This window comes from Oryzias latipes, chromosome 12 (genome assembly GCF_002234675.1).
Source record: "Oryzias latipes chromosome 12, ASM223467v1".
Lineage (NCBI taxonomy): Eukaryota > Metazoa > Chordata > Actinopteri > Beloniformes > Adrianichthyidae > Oryzias > Oryzias latipes.
In genome coordinates, this window is record NC_019870.2 from 27,925,951 (window position 1) to 27,948,980 (window position 23,030).

A 23,030-nucleotide genomic window follows, 5' to 3' on the forward strand; every position below is an offset into this window, starting at 1 on the left:
GATCATCAGCTGGTGACCGTCACCCAGGAAGTTCAGGAAAAAGGAAAAATGGTATTTTTCTGTTTTTCTTTAAAACAAACAAACAAAAAAAAGCTTTGCTAGTTCAAATCAAGACAATTCAATAGCAGAAAAAAGTCCTCTCTTGTCTTGGGTCATATTGGATTGCTCACTCAGTAATAAACCTGAAACAGCAGCAACAGTTTGACAGAAAGGATTTAATGAGTTTCAGTAAGGCGAGTTTCAAAAATGTCCAGGTTAAATCAGAAAGTACAAAATAATATTCTATGTAAACAGCTCATTTTTATTTTATTTTAGCTTATTTGAAAGAGTCCTAAGAAGTGATCCCAAGCAAAATTCACCAGCGTACACTGTGTTGCATTTTCATGATTTTTTGAAACCGTACTGAACTGTATCCACACCTGAAGCGCCCACATTTACTCCGCAGAGCAGCACCTTTTCAGCTTAAGCTGGCAGCGTTTTGTCTCCATTTGAAGAACACAATCAGCCAGAGCTTCACATCTCACTCTGAAACAAAAGCTGAATTATGATCACTGCTTTGCCCCGTCGTCATGACTCAAATGTTCCACTTAAAGGTTTCACTGTAAAATAATAATAATAATAATAAACCCACACAAACAGGCGCCTCCAACCTGAAATCCAAAGATAAAAACCCAAAACAAAGCTTTTTTCAAGTCGTATTGTTTCAAGTTAAAACACAGAAGATATAAAAGACTGATGGCAACGCCCCCGCCCCCCCGACAGCCTGAAAACAGAGCTGCACTGCAAAAGCTGCCGTGCTTCTGGGACTCAGAAGAAGAAGTAGTACATCAGGATGCAGAGGAAGAGGAGGATCAGGATCCAGTTGAGCGAGTGGACGTAGACGATGACCAGGCCGATGTCCAACAGCCAGCGCCGCATGCTGTGGAAGTTCAGAGCTTCCAGCGTGAAGCCCCCGTGGACAAAGTGCCAGCGCCTTCCCGCCATCGTAGCACTTCGACGGTAATCTGAGTGACGACAGACCAAAAAAAAAGAGTTTTGATAAAACAGAGCAGTTCTGTTCTATTCTCTGATCTAAATAAAATCAAACAAAAAACAGCAAGTTGTTTTTATTTTCTTTGACTCAAAAGTTTTGGGGCTTTTATTGTCTCATGAATTTATGCAATTCATGCTTAGCATTTCAAAATAAAAGTCTTTAGATGTTTCTTTCACACTGGACTTTAAGCTACGCGGATTCTGCACCTCTACAGCCACTACGTACATTTAGCGCATACAACATGGATGGAAATTGGTCCTACTTGAATAAACGTCAAAAGCATGAGAAAAGTTGTGGTCTTTATGTGAAATCGCTGATTGAATTAAAAAAAAAACGTCTGTTTTTCGTTTGAGCTGGTGTAGGTACCAAAAGTGTTCAGCCTGCAATAAGTGTTCGGGGGTCTGACACTGATGATGACATCACACTACGGTAACCCACCTGGACATACTACGTAGCGTGGAGATCTGCTCGGGCTCTACATATTCTCATTTCACATTTCCTTTTGTAACCTAAAGTTCTTTTCCTTCATAGTTTGTGTCCGACATTATTCAGTGTAATTTGTTTGTAGAGATTTTGCCACAACCCACTTTGTAAAAAGATCTGTGGCTATTAGAAAGAACCGGCTGCCCCACGCAGGGGCCATGTTTGCGGGCAGGGGAGGGCGCTTAGTCACGGTATGAGCTCCAGAGTCTGACTCAGGAGAACCGTGTCTCTCGGGAGGTTTGTGTCCCCGAGCAGAGGAGCGGCTTTGGGACGGTGTTTGGGCTAACGGAGGCGTTCTGAGAAACCGTGCAAACAATCGTGTGAATTTGTGCTTCCAGTCGGGGCCAGACAAAATAAAGGCTGACGTTATTCCACGGCTAAATGTTGTTAGCACGTAGTATTAACCTAATCCTAACTTTTCTTCTGGGTAGGGTCTATCAATAAAAAATCACTGGCCGCACAGATTTTAAAAAACTATAAGCAAACATGCACTTAGTAATAATCACAAGAATAATAAAAGCCAGTTTAGAAGATCATCTCGCTCCATGTTGGAGCTTTGTTTGTTAACAACGGACCAACCTACGGCCAGTCAAATACTTTGCTGTCATCATTAGTGTCAGGACCCAAACACTAATTGCAGGCCGAACAGTTTTGGTTCCTACACCGGGAAGGTGAGGACTTCTGAAAAAGTTCAGCAGGTGTTGTGAATGGCTCACAGAGACCCAAACGTTTATGTTTTTAAGGGTTAGGGCTGCTGTAGGCTCAAGCATGTCACATGACTCTATAGTTCCTGATGTTTTAGCTACTTTTCAGGACATAGTAACTACCGTATTTTCACGACTATAAGGCGTACTTAAAAGTCTTAAACTTTCTATAAACTGTAGGGGGCGCCCTATGAGGCGGTGCGCCTAATGTGTAGTTGTGCGACTTCGGCGGAGGAGTAGTAGAAGACGGCATGAGAACCAACTCAGTTTTTCTCCTGCTGCTTTTCTCCACACTGAGTGTGTATGTGTGTGTGTGCTAAAATATGTGTGTGCTGAGTTACCGCGTGCCGGGCTCCCCTGTTTGCAAAAGGAGGGAGCAGACACTCAGCCAAGTGAGAAAAAGGTTTTCCTCCAAAGAAAACAGAGACTGGTTCTATTATGAACCCGCTCTGGAGGCTCCGAGGGTCCAAACGGGGAAGGGAACCCCAAGGAAGATCCGCCTTCAGCGGAGCAAATGTCTCCTGCATTTTCAGACCACCGTCAGAAAGAAAAAAAGTAATGCAGGAAAGGCTCAACACGTGATATATTTACAAAGAAAGACGGTACACAGAAAGAGCTTTTACAGTTTTAATAATATACCTGAGTTTTTCTTTCCACACTGTGCCTGTGCCACGGCAGTAACATGGCAGCACTGTGGTAGTACTAACAGCACTAACAGGGCTGGTTAAAAAAAACATACCAGTAAAAGTCACTGAGAGCAGCAGTAACTTATAGGCGCACGCCTATGCGCAGAGGCAAGCGCTGCACAGAGGCACGCATGCCGGAAGTTTTCTTCCACAACAGTGACACACCGTAACTCAGCACTAACAGGGCTGGTTTAAAAAACATGGACGTAAAAGTCACTGAGAGCTTTCTTCATCTTCCTCCTGTGCACGGAAACCATGTGTGAGCAGCTTAGCTGGCGTTGCCTTGTGCGCTCGGTGATGACGCAGCCTCGGGAGAGGAGATGTGCGGGAGGAAAAAAGGCTGTTCTGCTGTATGTGCGCTCTCTGAGTTTCAAACGTTGGGCTGTATCAACAGTTTGGTCCGAGCAAAGACATAGACGGCTGCTAGCCCTGTTCAAGAGCAACGGTGTCCCGTCTGATTAGTTACCATTTGCGTCCCGACCGGGACCGGACCGGAAATATCAGCAGTTTTCGACCACGGTCTGAAGCCTGAGGCTGGAAGGTAACACATGAAAGTCTTCCCCCTCAGTGTGGGATTGGAATAGCGTCAGATAGTCTTCACCACTCTCTCTCAGTGTCTCCTTCGTTGTTGTCGTCAGTGTCACTCTGAGGTAAATTCACTCCTGAGCTTGCGCTGTTCTCTCCGTCACGCAGCAGACCGGCTTTTCCAAACCCGTTGGTGATGGTGGATTTTTTCACACTGCTATGAACGATTGCTTTTAACTTGAAAGCAGCATCATCTGCATTTCTTCTTGCATTTTCCAGGATGAGGGTCTGTTCGTGCTATTCATTCTCAAAGCAGGAATTTACATTAAACTTGCGTCTTCCTCGACACATATACCGTATCCCCCCCCCCCATTCTTACACTTTCTGCTCGAGCGCCCCTAGTGGCCGTTAGAAAAAATGCATTAGAAAAAGAAAAAAATAAATAAATTAGCCGCATCATTGAATAAGACTTTTGTGACAAAAGTAGCGGCTCAAAATCCGGAAATTACGGTATGTGTCCAATACCGAAAAATTACCCATAACTGAGACCTATAACCTGGTGCGCCCTATGGTTGTGAAAATACTGTAACTTCAGTTGTTTGTTTGGACGGAGTGGAAGAGTTCTCACCCCAAAACCCGGAGAAGTGTTTACGCTGGCTGGGCAGCGGCCACTTGGCACAGGAGGAGTTCCTGAAGCTGGTCTGCCGGCTGGAGTAAATTTTTGGGAACAGAGTCTTTGAGGTCTGGTTGAACTCTGTTGATGGAGGAGACGATTACAGTTAAAAAGGTGAACTTCCTCCCTGTGAAGCAGGGACTCTGTCTGCTCACCTTGGTGGAAGCTGGTGTGGGAGATGACGGTGCGGCACAGCGGGCAGGGGGTGTTGGCGGGCCGGTTCTTGGTGAGCGTGCGGAGGCAGGGCTCGCAGAAGACGTGGCCGCAGGGGTGACAGCTGTACGGACTGAAGTAGATGTCCAGACACACGGCGCAGGTCATGGCCTCCCTGTCCGCCGCCTTGTCCGCATTGTGCAGGGCCCCCCCCTGAGGTCAAACACATGCGCTCATCAGGACAGGCTGCCATGCATCTATGCCCACCGAAAGAGTTTCCCTCGTACCTCCTCTTCCTCCAGCTGACGGTGCAGCCACCGCTCTCTCCTCCTCTCTTTCCTCTTCTGACTCTTCAGATGATTCTTCTCCCTCCGGCTCAGCGTCGGAGCGGGGGGGCTCAGAGTGGCCTGACGCTGAGGAAAACACAAAAACAAACAGACTCGGTGTGTAAATAAATCCATCTGGTGCATCTGAGGCTGCAGAGTCGCCGCCAAGTGAGACGAAATCCGTTCTTTGGGGATTTACCAGGACTTCCTCTTCCCGCTCAGCTGCTCTGTCGAAGCCAGACGTTCTTCTGAGGAGCAGTTCTGAACCCGCTTCATCCCCAGAAGACTCCAGGGGCCGTCGCTGCAGTCCCTGCCAGGGCGGCGCCGGGCGCACCAGCGCGCCCTCAAACACAGCTTCTGAGCGAACCTGCTGGCTGGAGGAGTGCGGGGCTGAAGGGCAAAAGCACGAGCCGAAGTCCCCGTCCTCCTCCAGGCTGCACCTCCTGTGAGGGATGCAGTACAGGGGGCTGAAGGAAAACAGCTGAGCGTCTTCCCTGTCCCCGAGGGGGAGGGCCCCCTCTGCAGGCCTGAAGCCAGGCGCAGCGGCAACGCAGTGGAGCTGCAGGACGTCCGGCACCGCTCCCCTGAGCTCAGACGCCTCATCTCCCTGATAGCTGTCCGTCAGCAGGCCGTTCTGTCCTCCGCCCGGCCTGGAGCTCCTCGGCTGGACCAAGAGGACGCGGTGCCTGTGGTCCTGATCCACCCTGCTTTTGCTCAGGTGCACGGCGGCGTCCAGACCGCACGGGCACACGGTGCGGTTGACGAAGTTAAACCCTCCCAAACGAGCCCTGCAGTTATGGCAGTTCAGTCTTCCTGCAGTCCACTGGCTCTGGAGACAAACAGAAACAGCGTTTTCTCAGCAGAGACGTCTCTAGCTTCACACCTAAAGGGAAGTCCTGTACACCACTGACTGAATTTGTTGGTCATCGTTTCTATGGCAACTACTGTCGCCAATCACGAATGAGCTCCTTCCACTGAAGGCGAGCTCAGGAGAATCTGTCAATCAAACATTGAGGTGGGGGCAAGCGGACACCACATGCTTTTATTGAGACACCTGATTGACCAGTTTATTACTTGAATTACTTGCAATAAAAAATTAATGTGAAAAAAAGAGGGTTATGAAAAAAGTCTTTAACAAACAAAGTATCAGATCCAGAACGGTTATTCTGACTGACGGAGTGACAGCTGTTTGTTTCTCTACAGACGTCTATGGGATTATAGATTCTTGGAGCCAGCAGTTACTTCCTGTTTGGATCGCCAGGGGGGAGGGGCCACTCAGTCCAGTTATCTTACACAGTCAATGCTGTGAACCCAGAACCGCTCTGAAGCCACATTTCTGCTCCAGGAACCAGATCGGGTCTCTATCGGTGGAGGAGAACCTCAGTGTGCAGAAGTAATTACTGGGAATAAGGCGTTCACATGCAAGACCACGGGAGAGAAACCAGTTCACAGGTTGCCCGCCCCCTCCTCAGCAGACTTTATTCAAATGCGCTTTCAGAAAAAAGACCCTTTCCTCCATCTGCAGCTCCTTCTAAGGTTTGTGGTTCCATTTCCTCCATGAGACAGCTCTGTCTGTCTGGTGAGGACAACACCCGAACAGGAGGGGTGAAAACTGGATCTCTTAAAAAACGGACTTCAAAAAGAACCCAAAATAGACCAGAGGGTCACATGACCACACAGTCAGTCCTCCGTCAAAAAAACCAGGCCGTTGATCCTTCCGGTTCCCCCCCTCCACTGATGCCGTTTCCTCCCTTTGATGCTGATCTCCTCAGAATCATTTCCTAAAGATTCTGGATTGGTTTCAGGGGTTTCATTGGTCCCATTCGATTCCCTTTCAAACATTTGGGTTGAACCCAATGAGACAACCACAGCGTGGGTCTACAGCCACGCTGGTCTGAAGACCCGTCTGTCCCAGCAGCACATTTCCTTTGTCATCTTTGGTAAAGTTCTTTTTAAATCATCCACCGTTTTCTGTGACAAAAAACTCAAAACTTTTTAAAAAGACTCACTTTATTTAATGAAATTGTTGTGAATCAGCAGCAGTTGAAAAAAAGCCGTCTGAAAACGCTCTTTGTTGTGATGCCACAACCGTGCTGGGTGGCCCAGAAGCTCCCTGCTCCACTCCATTCTGATCGTTGGGACGATAAATGAGAACTGGACTGAGTGACCCCTCCCCCATGGCGTTCCACACAGGAAGTACCCATTGTTCCAAGTTCCCATTGATTTCTATGTAAGGGTTAATTGTGCATTATCGACGATTAACCTGCTTATACAACGGTCACTTCCAAAAGAAATAAATATTCAACCAGATGTTAGTACTTTATTGTTATTTATTCTGAATTTTCGCCACAAAAAGCGGACTTTTGGTTACGTGGAGCGACGGAGCGGCCGCCACGACCTCCGATCTCATCTGCAGCGGTAAAGGAAATAAATCCATACGCTGATGGTCACGATGGGTTGAATAAAGCATCAGTTCAGAGAGAAAGTTCTCCTCTTACCGTTTGTTTTTGTCCAGATGATGAAGATAGAGTTCGTTTTAAAGAAGCCAGCGCAGTGATACAAAACATTTAAGCTATGTGACCAGAACTACATTTTAAAAGGGCGTTATCACTTTACAGTCCACACCCAGCATCCAATCAGAATCAAGAATTCACCCGGACCGTAGTATGAAGAGAAATAAGCAGCTATAACTCATTCATTATGTTCAGAATAACCATTATTGCTCTACTATCTTTCATGAACATGTTCCTGCAAATACTAATTTATTTTTCTTTGAAATTTTTTACTGTAGTGCAAGTTATTCTATAATTATTATTATTCTGTTATTATTCTTACACGCTCAAGCCTGATTGGAGGGAGTGGTTGCCATGGAAATGTAGACGGACCAATCACGGCTTGATGAGGACGTCCGGTTCCAACATGGCGGAGGACATATCGCAGAAAAATGGCAACTGAATTTTGGTTGGAACCAGAAGGAAAGCCTTTTCTACAGGTGATTCCACACGCGATTCCAGTTATATATTTTACATACAATGCTTTTGATGCAACCACCTGCAGACAAATAGATCCTTGAACGTCTTTGTTTTCCTCGTCTGAGCTGGAATCTGGATCAGAACTGCACGGCTGGTTAGATCTGACATTGCTGCCATTTTCGTTGCACCGCTAACGTTAGGTTGTGGGCGTGAGGGGCTGTAAGCTAGCGGGAGAGAGTGCACATGACTGCTTGATGGGAGGTGGGGGGCATGCTTAATCCATGCCAACAGTTCCGCCCACAACGCTATGGAGTCTTATACTGTTCACAATCAGATAAATAAATATTTAAATAAATAAATATGACCTCATGCAAATACACAATAAATCTCTCATAAATATATAAAATGATCATGAAATTGTGAAAAACCTGCACACTGGTTTTAAATTAGCCATTATATTATTCAATATATTTCATTTTGGCTTTAAAAACCTGTTCATTATTTTAAAACAGCATTTTAAAATATTCATTTTTAATCATGTTGAATATTATTATAATTGTTTTTTTTCAGAAGCTCGTATTTCAAAATCAATATTTTCCAAAGTAGCTTTGTTTTTATTTCATGTTGCTGTTTTTCACAATGACTTATTTATTTCATGAAGAGCTTTTTTAGGAGAATGAGTCTGTCAATCAGTGAAAGTGGGCGGGATCTAAACCCTCATTGGCTCATCCCTGGAAATCGACTCTTATTCCTCGATACCTGCTCAGCGGTGTGCCAGTCAGAGAGATTACATATTTCAGCGATATCCGCGAGGATTTGCTGACATTAGAGGATCAAATAGAGACAAACTATCTGTCTGCTGCAGAAGATGCAAACATTCACAACTCTGTTTTTGTAGTTTGAGGGTTTGTGTGGACCAAACCACAAAGGAGCTCCGGTCTCGAAGTCCCCGGTTGAAACACTCCTCATTCTTACCCCATTCACTCATAGCTCACATCGTGCCTGATGTCGGCTCGCAGGAGGTGAGCTGGCGGACCGACAGTCAGACCAGGCAGCTGCGCAAAGCAGGACAAGCCTGCTCAGGCCTCCTGAACCTTATGATATTTTTTCTATTTTCATTGAGACAATGGCTACGTTCACACTGCAGGCTGAAACGACCCAATTCCGAATTTTTTGCCCCTAAGCGGCCCAATTCCGATCTTTTCATGACAGTCTGAATGACACAGATCCGATCTTTTCAATTGCGACCCAGGCCCCGTGGGTTTGCCGGCCTGATTCCGAATTGTAGCCGTTCTTTTCAATTGCGACCGCCGTCTGACCGGCCAGGCGACTTGATTCCGAACTGTACGTCATCGACACGCAACAAACGTCATCATTTTGCGTTGAAGTAGGCGGGAACGAGAACGTAAACATTAACCATGGTGGACGATGCTGCTGAGATCAGTCAGTGGAAGGGAAGCGAGATCCCCGATTGGATTAATATTTGCATTTGGGCTGATCGCTCTTTTCAGGCCAAACTCCAGGGCTCTGATCGCAACTGGGCGGTTTTTGAAAAAATTTCCAGATAAATGGCAGAGCGTGGTGTTGAACCTTTACCGCGATAACTTTTTTTTTTCTTTCTCCCCTTTGACCGTGCTCAAGCGCGGGGACCCGAGTCGGTCCTCCTCCTCCTCCCTGTTCTGATCCTTAGATTCTCCAGAACGGGTTAATAAAGAGTCCATAGCATTTATTTTGGGGGAAACCTTCTTTTATTACCGTCCTCCGTAACACACAACATGAATGCGCGCACACACTGCCCCCCCACCTATTCTCTATCGCGGCACGCGCTTGCACACACGCGGGCGAGCGGCTCCAACACATACACATTTCCATTCCACAACAGTGGGTACAGACGATCCCGACTCCATTGCCTTCTTAAAATGAGAAGATTGTAATTCTGCTGCTCCTTCGTGAAAATAAATTTAATATTACAAAAAGAGCTCCGCTTTTGACAACACTGTTGTTGACATCTGCTCCGCAAACAAGTGACGTCGTTCACCGTTGAGTATTCTTCTGGCTTCTGCGCATGCGGGTCTCGTTTGGGTCGTGTCACGGTCACACTGGAGATCACAAAAGTTCGGATTTACTTGGAAATGTGAACGGTCTAGCAAACAATTCGGATTTTTTCAAAAAATCCGAATTGAGCATTAAGCCCTGCAGTGTGAACGTAGCCAATGATTATAAATCAGGTCCTCTGATTTTATTTTCCCCTCTCAGGGAAAATGTTGAACCTTTCCAGCGATGAGGTTTCGGACATCTTAACACTCTCCATGTACATTGTGCATCCATGCATTGTTACTGAGATAAGCACAAGCAACCGCTCCATGTGGCTATCAGGCTAATAACATTAGCTGATAGCTCCTCCCACACGCAGCATGGTGCATTCATGGAAACTCCAGTTCATAGAAGCTTAGTGGAACTCCAACCACTCAGCCTAACTTAGGCCACTACTAGATGTTCATGAGAAGATGAAAATTGCCGAACCGACCACAAAATTACCCGACATATGCAGAGTCGCCCAAAGCCACTTTTATCCGCAAATTTAGAACCAAAACTGGGGGGGGGGGTTACTAGGCAGTGGCCCCCCTCCTATGGTTGCCGTATGGAGTGGGCCCCCCCTCTTTCGGTTTTATTTGCACCTTAGACATGTAGGGTCCTTGGTAGGGGGGGGTGCTTGGACATCACTGCCAGCAAGCAGCGGATGTCCTCCTAGCACCCTACCCGCCAATTTTAACCGCACCTTAGACATTTAGGGCCCCTTGGTGGGGAGGGTGAGGGGACATCACTGTGAGTAATCAGGAGATGTCCCCTTAGTGCCCTACTCGCCAATTTTAACTGCACCGCCCTTAGTACACACACCCCTCCCCCCTCAATATATACATCCCAACATAAACACACACACATGCACACACACACCCTCTCAAACACACATACACGCACACACATTTTGCAAGGAAGGTGGGACCTAGGACCATCTGTCCCCTACCTCTTCCCTGGTGGGGGGTACGGGCCCCTTTGCAACGGCAGCCGTGTCCCCGGGGTGCCGGCTTCCTGGGCCCGGCGGTGCTCTCTCCGCGCGGTGGGGGGGGTTCACATTACATCTGAGCCGGGGGTGTTCGTGTCCCTGGGGGGTGGGTTCTGGTCCCTGCTCCTGAGCGCTGGGCCCCGCCAAATTTCCAACTGTGGCCGAGCCTGGTCGGGCCATATTTACAACACCCCTTGTGGGCCCTCTTTTTTTCCCCGGGGTTCCCCCTCCTGGGCGGGGGCGGCGGGCCCCTGCCTTGCTCCTCCCTGGACCAACCGTGGGCCGGGCGGGTGGCTGCCTGGAGTGCGGAGCGGGTCTCCCTTGGGGGGTCCTGGCTCGTACCTGGGGTGGGGGCGGGGGGATGCCCGGAACTCCTGGGTGGTGGTGGGGTGCTCGTCTGGGGCTGTGGGCGTCCTTCTCCGGTGGGGCCCTGCGTTGGGCGCTCCCGGCGCGGCGGGGGGCTGCTCTCCTGGTTGGGCTGGGGCGGCGCTCTCTTTCCCTCCGTGCCTCCCTGCTCTCTGGCTCTGGGGGCCTTGCGGCGGTCCTGCTGGCCCTGGCCTGGGTGGCGGGCTTGGTCGCCCGGGCGGCGGTTGTTCCCTGCCGGTTCCCGTGTGGCGTTGGGGGGATTTCGGCTGCCGCTGCTGCTGCGGTGGGGGTCTTGGGGTGGGGATGGCTGGGCACTCTCCCTCCTTCTTGTCACGTTCCACCATCCATTTTAGAAGAACATAAACACTCACCTGAGCACAGGTGTTAGCTCACCTTTGCAATAACAGTTTGCATGATTGAATTAAATATTTCACACTAGTTGGTTTTAAGGCATAAGTATGCGTGTGAACACTATCTGTTTTGTGTACATGTCGACAGGTGGACATTTTTGCAGCTAGCAGGTGTGTTTATAACATTTGAGTGTGTGTGTGGATAGGCCCCGCCCTTTTTGTACTACATTTGAACCTTACTATAATGATTAACAACCAGTAAACTTGTTGCTTTATGCTGCTTCATGGTCTTACCCCCCTTCCCCTCCTATTATCACCCTCCTACCCCCCCCTCTCTCTAACGTCCCTCTCTCTTCTTCCCCTCTTTCCTTTTCCGTCCGGTCCATCACCAAAGATTTTCAAACATGATTGAAATTAATAAAGTTTGGCGTCAATTACAAAAGGGGTTTATTCAGACATACCTTTGGTTTGTCTGAAGATTAATAACCCCTCTTGTTAAAGTAAAATATGTCCAACACAAGAGGCCCTCAGCTCTCATCTGTCTGCCTAGCTGCTGGACAGGACAAGTTGTAAAAAACAAAAAAAAAAAAACAAAAAAAAAACTGCCCAATTTCTGGTAACACTGTGGATGTGTTGAGGTGCATACTCCCCCTAGTGTTGAGGGGTGTGCATTGCACCATCACGTTTGCTGAAGCATCTTCGATCGATGTAGTCAGGGTGCTGCTGCTCATGTCTGAGTAAAGGAGTAGCCAATCACAAAAGTGTCTCCGCCTTGTCTAGTTTGATTGACAGACAGACTCATTCTCTTGAAAAAGCTCTTCATGAAATAAATCAGCCATTGTGAAAAACAGCAACATGAAATAAAAACAAAGCTACTTTGGAAAATTTTAATTTTGAAATCCAAGGTTCTGAAAAAAGACGTAGAATTATAATAATATTCAACATGATTAAAATGAATATTTTAAAATGCTGTTTTAAAATAATGAACATGTTTTTAAAGCAAAATGAAATATATTGAATAATACAATGGCTAATTTAAAATCAGTGTGCAGGTTTTTCACAATTTCATGATCTTTTTATATATTTATGAGAGATTTATTGTGTATTTGCATGAGGTCATATTTATTTATTTAATTACATATTTATTCATTTAATTATGAACAGTATAGCACTCCATACAACGCAGAGGTGAATTTCTGATTAACTATTGCAGCTCTGCAGAAACATTGTCCTAGAAAACGACACATCATCATAATAAGAGAGCACTGGGATCACTTTAACAATAGATTTTTAAAGATTAAAGAAGACTTCAGTCCACACTAAACACATCAAAGCCTACAAAAGCACCTGTCCTTGTACCAACAGGCTCACCTGGTGAACAGACGTCAGGATCCACTCCGGCAGCTGCTCCACATTCACGTGCCAAACGCTGCAAACCGCAGCTGAACTGTCATCTGAGGCCTGCTGGGAAAGAAACACCGGCGGCGCCAACCGTTAACCCGCTTTCACCCCGCAAACACAGGCGACAACAGCCACATCTTTGAGCTGAACTCTCAAACCGGTCTTCAGCTTCTGACCCACTTCTAGATTTTGGCCCAGGCCGGCTTCCCGTTTGTTTGTCAGACAAAACCCTCAAGAATGGAAGGAAAGTTTGTTCTGTTTCAGGCAAACTACCAAAACTTAAGAGTGCTCATCAAGGACTGACAGCTGAAAGAAAATGGCTTCAATGTATTGCAATGAACACAGAAACTCCAACCTTTACAGAAAAAAAAACAAGGCCCAACCTTTGACAGGCACTCTGAGTGGACGATGGCTCTGCGACACTTCCTGCAGCGCAGCATGGCTCCTCCTCAGGTCAGGCTGTGGCCTCCATCTGGAAAAACGGTTGAAAACAATAAAAATAAAATCCTCTCCAAAGACAGAAACACAGGAGTCCTCAGACAAAAGCGAAGGCACAGTCAACCACACTTCTTTCAACACAACATTCATTCTATAACATGATTTCTGCAGAGACCTCTCTGCAACCATTAAAGCTCATCAACATATCAATGCCGTCCAGCTTTTCTGCTAAAATCCCAGCTTCACTTTGATCGTTTCCACAGCTGGCAGACAGACAGACAGACAGACAGACAGACAGACAGACATGCTCTCGCTGGAGACTTCTGCAGAAAAACACCTTCAACACCAAACCGCAGCCCTGCAGAGATTCCCCCAAACTGCTGGAATATTCCTGAAGAAGCCGGTCTTTCAGGACATTCGTTCTGTCAGCTGACTCGACCTGCTGCCAAAAGAAACACCTCCGCCACCGGATGGATTTTTCCAGGGAAAAACATTAAAGCTCTGTCAGGTCAGGTGCAATCCAGGTATGGACACCTTTGTCTGCAGTCAGGTGATTTCCAACTAAATGTGCTTTAGATCAGCCACGATCAGCAAAGTTTGAGTACAGATTGTAGAATTTTATTTTTTAAGTCCAGTTTATCTTATTGCTCTCACATGAGGGAGTCGTTTTCCAAACTACGCCTTGCTGGGGTTGTGCGCATGCGCGTGAAGGTGCGGGCTCAGCTCCAGGCAGGCCGACTCCTCCACGTGAACTGGAACGTTGTAGCTCGTGATGTTGTTTAAACTGTCTTCCCAATGAGGAAGTGAACGTGGGTGTTACATGTCTTCTAAAGCGGGAGCACAAAGCCGTCACCCCACTCTGCGCCTGCGCAGAAGCCGTCCACATTCCTTCACCCTTTGGTCCAGCTTGGCGAACGTGGACGGCCACATTTAGACTCTTCGGTCGCCGTTTTTGTTCACCACGTGACGTCACCGTTTGTTTCAGAACAGCACGAAGCAGCAGAAAAGAAGCAGCGCTGCCTGTTAGCAAAACAAACCACTAAGCACCACAAAACAACAACAACAACAACAGAGCCCTCTCCCCCGCAGAAGATTTATTTCTGCCCGCTTTACGACGCGATAACCTTCAGGGTCGGTTCTTACCGGATAGTCCTACAGATTGGGTAATCTGAAGTAGATCCGAGACAAAAAAAAACTCAACAAAGAGGCTTTATGTGTCTTTAAATATGCACGCGACGTCACAGAAAAAATCTACGGAACGTCTGAAAGGTCAAAAATACATCAACTGTAACGCGTTTAAGGGAACCGATTGCGTAGCATAATTAAAAGTAAAAGTCAAAACCAGAAATGCTTTTTCATTTTCAAAATGAAGCTGAAATTTTTGACTCAAAATTAAAATGGAAAAGCAATAATGCTTTTTCATTTTCTTTTTCAACACTGCTTATTCTGTCAAATAGTTAAAATGATATGGAAAATGGTATTTGACATTTCATTTTCAAAAAGTTATCTGGTAAATGTGTAGCAAAATTCAGTTAGAAATGTCTACTTTGACAATTAAAATGGATTCACAGAAATGCTTTTTAATTTTCAAAACGAAGCTGCATCAAAGACTCAAAATAAAAATCAATTCTTCAAAATGTTTTTGCATTTTCTTCTTAAAAACTACTTATTCTGTGTCATAATTAAAACGAAAATGCAAAGAAGGGATTGCATTTGCATTTTCACATCCACCCTGCGAATAGTTTTGCACAGTTCAATTCCACTTAGCATTTCCAGCGGGGAGGCGGGGCGATGACCTCAGTGCCATATCTGTGTGTCCGGCTGCGAACAGACACAGACATGCTAGGAGCAGTGTAGCTTTGTGTTAGCGGCAGAGGAGAGGGCTTTGAGACGGTTGTGCACTCCTGATGATTTTACACAGCTTCTCAGGACTACGTAGCAGCATTTCCGCCTTCTGCAGTCCTCCTTTGGACGCACCGCGGTTCGTCGAAATTTCCTCCGGGAGTAGCTTTGTCTTCGGACCGGCAAGCGGATCGCCGAAGGCGAAAGTGCTGCTACGCAGACCATTTTCATTATCATTTTAATTAAGTGACAAAATAAGCGGTGTTGAAGAAGAAAAAGAAAAAGCATTTTGAACGCTTGTTTTTTCATTTTAATTTTGAGTCAGAAAATGCAGCTTCATTTTGAAAATGAAAAAGCATTTCTGGTTTTGACTTTTATTTTAAATTATGCTACAGAATCGCTTCCATAGAAACTGGATTCAAATAGTAATTTTCTGTTTTTCCCACTTATATGTATTTATTTTTAGATGCTGTTAACCAAAGCGACTTAAATGTGAGTTTGTGTGGTTACAAATAGTGATTGTAAATCATTGAATTAGGTTATTTTTGCATAGTCCCAATTACAGACTTAAACCTGACTGACTGAGACTTCTCTGTGTCAAACAACCCCATGGAAGAAAATCTGAAAACGTTTCTTGTCTACTATAAGCTCTAAAAACAAAAGGGGTTGCCGCAGTGAATCAGCTTTCACTGATTTGCACAGTTGGTTTTGCAGAGATTTTTTACACCAGTTTTTATCCAGGCTGGGGACCGGCACAGGGGGACCCGGACTTAAAGCGTGGACACTAGAGGAAGTTCATCAAATTTTAGGTTTTTGTGTGTGTTAGAAAATGTCACAAGTTGGGTTTTTGTTTATAGGATTGTTGAAACATCAAGCTACTTATTGGAATGTTGAAACTTGTGATTACTAGTTGTCTGTGAACGAAATCACAAAGTTGCAGTGTTTATTTTATGTGAAGGAAATAAAGATAAAAAGTAGCTTGATATTAGATGGTTACAGGTAGATGTATAGGAGACCTCTATATGCAGATGTCTTTCAGAAAACTTTTAATAAAGTTAATGTATGAGATGTCCAGTATAGTTGTCCTATAGACATCTGTCCTTGAAAGGATTCTCAGTTCGGCTGCTAGCCCCACCCTGCTTTCCCTCACAAGCAACAAGCAAAAAAGTTTTTTTTCTCATGCTTCATTTAAACACTAAAATACTAAAGACACGTTTTGTTACTTGCTGTGCTAAATTTGAACCCAGTGACCTGTAGTTCTTGCAGTTTTTAAAATCTGCTTTTTCTCTGTCCTGCATTTTGATGTTCATGAAATATGTTATTAAAAGTGAAACTAATGCAGATTAAACGTTTAATCCACAGTCTGGTCATATTTGCAATTTTTAAATATTAACAAAGGCCGAAAGTATGTATTTTTGAGCGTTTGTAATGAGTATAGATCATTGCCAGGGGGCAGTGTTGCATGAAGAAGGTTAATGCAAAGGTTTCTCTGACCGCGGTGCTGAAATCAGAGGACACTGACAAGTGAAAGTCGCGTCTCTGATCAACTCCAGTGAACAGAGATATTTATTCTGTGGAGAAAGTGAGAAAGTAAATACCCACAACGAGACTTTGAAGAAAATAAAGTTTCTTGAGAAAAAAAAAAACTCTTGGAGGAAACATTCTGATGGGGAAGCTGGCACTTCCTGGCCTGTAGACTTAAAAAAAAGGACAAGAAAGTGAAATGGAAGTTTTGAGTGATTATTCCGTAGCTCCCACGTCCTCTCAGTCTGAACCGTCGACAAACAAAGCAGGCAGAGTCTCTAACATCCTCACAGACAAATGACGCATTTTCCATCACAGGTATAAATACTCAGCATCATTCTCCCTCTGAAACCGAGACTTGCAGTTCAGAGCGTCACTAGCCCGCTATGCGCCCGACACGGCGTCCCCGAGCCACGCGCGCCGGGCACTCCGCGGAGTGACAGAATCCCCCCAAACTCTGCCAACAATGGAGGGCACAAACAACACCACAACCTGGCCCAACTTCGACAACTCCACCAGCAAACCCCCCAAACAAGAGGAGGAAGACATGAAGTTGAGTTATCAGGTGGTCACATCCTTCCTGCTCGGCGCGCTCATCCTGTGCGCAATATTTGGGAACGCCTGCGTGGTCGCGGCCATCGTGCTCGAGCGCTCCCTGCAGAATGTGGCCAACTACCTGATCGGCTCTCTGGCGGTCACCGATCTGATGGTGTCCGTGCTGGTTCTCCCCATGGCGGCGCTCTACCAGGTCCTGAACAGCTGGACGCTCGGGCAGGTCCCGTGCGACATCTTCATCTCTCTCGACGTGTTGTGCTGCACGTCTTCCATCCTGCACCTGTGCGCCATCGCCCTGGACAGGTACTGGGCCATAACCGAGCCTATCGACTACATGAAGAAGAGGACGCCGAGGAGAGCCGCGGTTCTCATCAGTGTCACCTGGCTTGTCGGTTTCTCCATCTCAGTTCCGCCCATGCTAGTCATGCGCTCCCAGCCGGGCAGCATGGCAGAGGACAGGGCGAACCCCAAACAGTGCAAGATCAGGCAAGACCCCTGGTACACCATATACTCCACATTCGGGGCTTTTTACATCCCTTTGACCTTAATGCTGGTTCTGTACGGACGGATATTCAAAGCGGCCCGGTTCCGGATCAGGAGGACTGTGCGTAAAACCGAGAAAAAGAAAGTGGCGGACTCCTGTTTGGCGATCTCGCCATCGCTTTTCCACAAAACTCCTCACGGAGACGCGCAGGGAAAGAGCTGGAAAAGGAGCGTGGAGCCGCGGCCGCTGGCGCTGCCGAGCGTCAACGGCGCGGTGAAGCACGCGGAGGACGGGGAGTCTCTGGAGATCATCGAGGTGCACAGCAACTCCAGGGGTAACCTGCCACTGCCCAACACCCCCAGCACAGTGCCGCTGTTTGAGAGTAGACACGATAAGGCGACGGAGGCCAAGAGGAAGATCGCGCTGGCGCGCGAGCGCAAAACGGTGAAGACTCTAGGCATCATCATGGGCACCTTCATCCTCTGCTGGCTGCCCTTCTTCATTGTTGCCCTCGTCATGCCTTTTTGCCAGGAGTCGTGCTACATGCCCCGGTGGCTGGAGGATGTCATAAACTGGCTGGGCTACTCCAACTCCTTACTGAACCCCATCATTTACGCATACTTCAACAAAGACTTTCAGAGCGCCTTCAAGAAAATCATCAAGTGTCATTTCTGCAAACCGTGACCGTTCAGTCTTTAGCTCCTTTCTTTATATGTGTAGTGTCTCCTTGACCCGAAAGAACCCGGGTCAAACCTCCAAAAGGACCGGATGAGGCTGTAGGTGATGGGAGGACTCCTGGCTGATTGTTGTTGATAATCACCGTCGTTCAGTATCTGCAGAGATGTGTGTTGCTGATGCATAGATGCAGCTGTGATCGTCTGACTGAAGCTCCTGTCACTCGTGTAAAACCCAATAAAGACCCATTTTCCAGACGTTGCTGATTTTCTTTGTCTTGGTTTCAACCAACGCAGACATCTGTGCTAAACTCTTTTAGAAAAACAGCTGAATGCGGGTTCGCTTCACCATGCAGATGGTGAAACTTTGGATTTTTACGCAGCTTTAGTGAAGACATTTCAGGATTTTAACTGTTGATTTGGAAAATATTTGAGAACCTCTTTATTTTCAAGTAAACATATTTTTGACAAATTTTAACTTACAGAATATTCAATTTAAACAGCTACATGGCATTTTCCTTAAAAAAAAGAAGTACAAATTCATTCCAGATGAAGTTTGTGGGTAAAACCAAAGACAGACACAAAGGCAGAAGTTGATATAAAGTTTTCCAAACCACAACACGCTCAAATGCACACACACACGCACACACTCACACACACACACCTGTTACCCCTTTCTGGCCTTTTCCTCCGTCACTTTCAGGACTGTATGTTTGTCTTGAAAGAGATGGGAAAAGCGGCACATAGATGGAGGCTGGAGAGCTGGTCGCCATAGAGACAGATGGGAGATGCAAACTCGGGGGGGACGAGGAGCAATTACCTGATCAAAGGCCTGCTGGGGCGCAGGGATACAGAGGTGTGTGAGGACCCCACAGCTGGCAGCGGCAGCAGACAAACAGGTGTTTTTCCCATTGTGTTGACTTGTTTCTTTATTTGTTCGCAGTAAGATCAGTCTGCTCAGCCTTTCTAGCTACTCTCTTCTTTACAGTTACAAAATAATAGAAAAGGGATGTTCAGGAGTGGGACATTTTTTCATTTCTATTTTCCCTTTTCTACTCTGTTGAACGTTTTTCCAAATCCTGCGTTAGGTTGTGTTTCAAGCATTTGAATCTGCAGAACTGTGTGTGTTTGTGGCTCTTCAACAGAGTGGCGATCCGTTCAACAGTATCTGGGTCGGTTACAGCAACCCTGTAACCCCAAAAGATGTTCAGCAGGTTCTGAAGATGGATGGATGGATGGATTTACAGAAACTTTTGGCAGGAATCCTTAATTCCAAATCAAGACGCTGATGGAGACGAGAAAGAGAAAACTAAAGAAAAGAAGAATACCTGCAGCCTGGTGCAATTGGAATCAAATTCATTTTTCTGATATTTTTTTGTTTGAAATCTAAAAATAATGCAAAAAGCCACAATTAAAGCTTAGAGCTTTTATCATCTCTAAATACATCTTTCTACGTGAGGGTTTCTTTCATCAACAGTGATTCAAAGACCACTGGGAACACTTTGACAATAGATTAAAAGATGATCAGAGTGGCACTTTAAAATCTCTTCTAGTATGCCCCCAAAACTCATTTATGATTAGGTTACTCATTTTCTTTAAACATTTTTAAATGATTTTCATGTTTTAATCACTGGATAGTGTTATTTGTTTATGCAAGTCTACAACAAAGTAATAAATGAAATGCTTGAGTGAACATGCATAGAAACTGGACCTGACATCACTTTTAAAGTTCTAAATGGTAAAAATGAATCCAGAAGTGGGTCAGTCTCCTTGTCTGGAGGTTACTACACCCACCTCTTTTCTGCACAGAAAAACCTAAGTGGGTAAGTTAGTTGAGTTCATTAAACGTCCACCTAACCCCCCCCACAATGTCACTACAATCAACAGTTTTGAGTTTTATTTGAGAAAACAGCTTATTAGAAGGCCAAAGCTCCTCCTGCTATCCAGTGGTCATGAAAGAAAAAACAAACTCAAACATCCCAAAAGTTTATGAGTGTCACGACGCTCTTAGCGTGAGGACCCAGACGCTGGAACCCAGAAGAAGAAAGGCAAGTGGTTTTGGTGAAAAAGGGGTTTATTGTTTCTCCAGGGATGGTTGTGTAAATAGTTGAAAGGTGTCCAGGCTTGAAGTCAGCTGGTGGCGTGGCTGGAGGGGTTAGTGCGGTTAGTGTGTGCAGTGGGATCTTCTGGCTTCACCGAGCAGCAGAATGGCAGGAAGCTGACATCACTCGTGTGATGATGTTGATCCTGAAGCAGAGAGCAAGGATAAATGCAAGGCTGAGAGCAAAACAAGACCATGAGAGCATAAACTGAAGCCCAGGCTTTATTCACCATAAGGGGTAACAAACTGGCATTGAACTGATGAGTGAGGTCTCCTTTTAAGCAGCATGGTAGATGAGGTGAGTGAAGTCAGCTGGTGGCAATCAGGGAGCAGAGCAGGCAGTGCTGGAGGGGGAGGAGTCTGACAGGCACTGTTACAATGAGCCCAGTGTTTAGTTTTTAGTACAAAGTCCAACTTTTTCACCCTGGTCAAAGGCAAATTCCTCCCGGCTGATCCATCCTGGATACAGAACATAACACGAACCAAGAAAACTCCACGTAAAATATTATGTTCCTGCTTGGATAAAAAACAGGATCAGCAGATTGAAGCCCTTCTTATGTGTTTTTTATCAAACAGGCGTCTTTCTTATGAAACTTCCTAATCACAAGATTACGAACACACATCCCTTTAAAAGCCAAGTTAAAAAAAAAGGAAGGTGCTAAACTGACGTCTTAACTGTACATCATTTAGTATTTTCCTCCTCCCATTAACCCTTGTGCTATCCTAGGCACTTTGACATTGGGAGTTGGGTCATCTAGACCCACTAGACAGTGCTCTGAACCTTTTTTCTTCAATGATTTGTGATCTTCACTGGTGTCCATGGATTACATGAAATCTTTCCACCTTTATCCACCTTTGTCATGGTAGGGAGAACACCTCAATGAAAGTGGGGGGGTCATCTAAGATAGCACAAGGGTTAAGGCAGGGTTTGGCAGACATGTCACCTTTTTGTACACAATGAGCAGAAAGGGAAAAAACGCAACGACTAAACCTCCAAACTCTCTTCTCAAAGAAATGAAACTTAACAAGGTCATTTAAAAGCTGCAGGATACTCAGATCACTCGAGCACGGTTGCCTTGTGTAAAGCTGAATGCTCTTGTACTCTCCAGGTTGGCTTCCTGAAGTCTGCTGAGTGCACTTGGCTGTGAACCAGTCTGCACGGTGGAGAAGGACAAGAGGCTGGATTGAATTTCAACGAATGCTCATGAACTGTTCAGTCATGTTCCCCCTGCAGGGCTGCTGGTGGCTCTCTGCTGTCAGAGGAATTATGTTCCGGCTTTTCAAGACATTGCGGGATGCAGAGATGGAGCGCAGCCTCCTTTTTTTCGTTTTTTTTCTTTTTTAGTAAACGTACAGAACAAAATACAAATATTTGAGCTGTAAAATGAAGAAAATTCGATATCTGGTTGTTGTGGATGCAAAACAATCACATCAACATCAGTACATATTTCCCGGTCTTTGTCCAGTTTACGGTGTTCCAGTCAGTACATCGAATAGTTATTTCCTTATTTTATTTGTTTAACATTTATTTATCCTGGCGAGATTTAAAAAACTTTTTTTTACTGTGCCAAGACCTTTTTAGAAAGACGAAGACACATAGACGGAAACAATCAAGAGAACACAGCAATAACACAAGACTATCATAACCGCATTTTGATGCTGAATTCTTTGTCTTGTTTTGTCTGTTTGTCCGTTTTTTTCTCATGGTTTTTCCATCTATCAGAATCTAAAGCTATGACGTATGAGCTCTTTGAAGTGATGTTTTCCTGATTTCACATAGATGTCTACGGTGGCCCATAAGGGTCACAGCAAAACACAAAATAACACACCACAATTCATCACAACACGAAACAATTAACTCAAAACTCAACAAAATCAGCTCACAGCACAACACTATCTTAAAAAGAAGGATACCTGCAACAGAATGCATTTTAGCGTTGTGATGAATTGTGTGTTATTTTGCGAATCTAAAGTGTTGTGAACCTTCTGGTCCACCGTCGGATGTCCAGTCAATGTGCAGTTACCTGCATTCAAATCTCTCACACCCCACTTTCCATGACAAAAGGGGAAATGAAAAAAGTGTCATGAAAAGCCCTCTGTGTCTCCAAAAGCACAGTGCGCTTTTATCTCACATGTGGATCAGGTGCAGACAGCATCACATAAATGTAACCCCTGGGAGGCAGCATGTCAAAGTGGATGCTGAGCAAATCCGACTGATTTAAAGTGTTAGCGCTCGTCTCGTTAGCTTGGGCTGCAGTGTGTGCGTCGTTGTGCTGATGGGATCATCATGTGAAACAAGCATTTGTGGTCATGCATGAGAGCCTCTACTGGACTAATCATCAAGCAAACGGAGCCTCTGGTGGGGGGGTCTGGATGCTTCAGTGGGCACCCCAGGGCCCCTCCAGGCCATGACTGAGTGTGTTCACAGCCAGTCTCCTCCACCTGAAACATCTGTAAGGATTTCTTTGGTCGTCAGGAAGCATTCAGCAGACATTAGAGCTGCACCTGAAAAGTTACATCATGCAATAAAAAGTCATTTTTTAAAGCTATTTAGTCCAATTTGATGAAATGTGGCCTTTAGAAAGAAAGCGGGACCTCCTTCCTGTTAGTGTGGAGCTCAGACAGCTGTGCCCGGCGGCTGAAGACAGTTATCCATTGTTGAGTGAGAATCCTGAC

The 23,030-nt window shown here is 45.8% G+C and overlaps 2 protein-coding genes across 5 annotated transcripts; one reads left to right on the forward strand and one right to left on the reverse strand.

Moving 5' to 3' along the window:
- Window positions 1–195: 195 nt before the first annotated feature.
- LOC101156836 (E3 ubiquitin-protein ligase RNF180) lies at window positions 196–14,447 on the reverse strand. 4 transcript variants are annotated; one of them, XM_004075141.4, is made up of 8 exons: window positions 14,318–14,447; window positions 13,120–13,208; window positions 12,707–12,796; window positions 4,783–5,412; window positions 4,545–4,670; window positions 4,260–4,470; window positions 4,060–4,185; window positions 196–1,004 (listed from the first exon to the last, which is right to left on the reverse strand). In XM_004075141.4, exons 2-8 carry the CDS (start codon window positions 13,174–13,176, stop codon window positions 808–810), a joined length of 1,437 nt encoding a protein of 478 aa, XP_004075189.1. In that variant the 5' UTR covers window positions 13,177–13,208; window positions 14,318–14,447; the 3' UTR covers window positions 196–807. The 4 variants fall into 4 exon arrangements, with proteins under 4 accessions (XP_004075189.1, XP_011480405.1, XP_011480406.1 ...); XM_011482103.3 differs by having other exon boundaries at window positions 12,707–12,799; XM_011482104.3 differs by lacking the exon at window positions 14,318–14,447 and adding an exon at window positions 13,512–14,152 and having other exon boundaries at window positions 12,707–12,799.
- A 2,190-nt stretch (window positions 14,448–16,637) lies between these two features.
- Window positions 16,638–18,511, forward strand: LOC101174848 (5-hydroxytryptamine receptor 1A-beta). Its single transcript, XM_004075129.4, has one exon. The coding sequence runs from the start codon at window positions 17,007–17,009 to the stop codon at window positions 18,261–18,263; it is 1,257 nt and encodes a 418-aa protein (XP_004075177.1). The 5' UTR covers window positions 16,638–17,006; the 3' UTR covers window positions 18,264–18,511.
- Window positions 18,512–23,030: the final 4,519 nt, after the last annotated feature.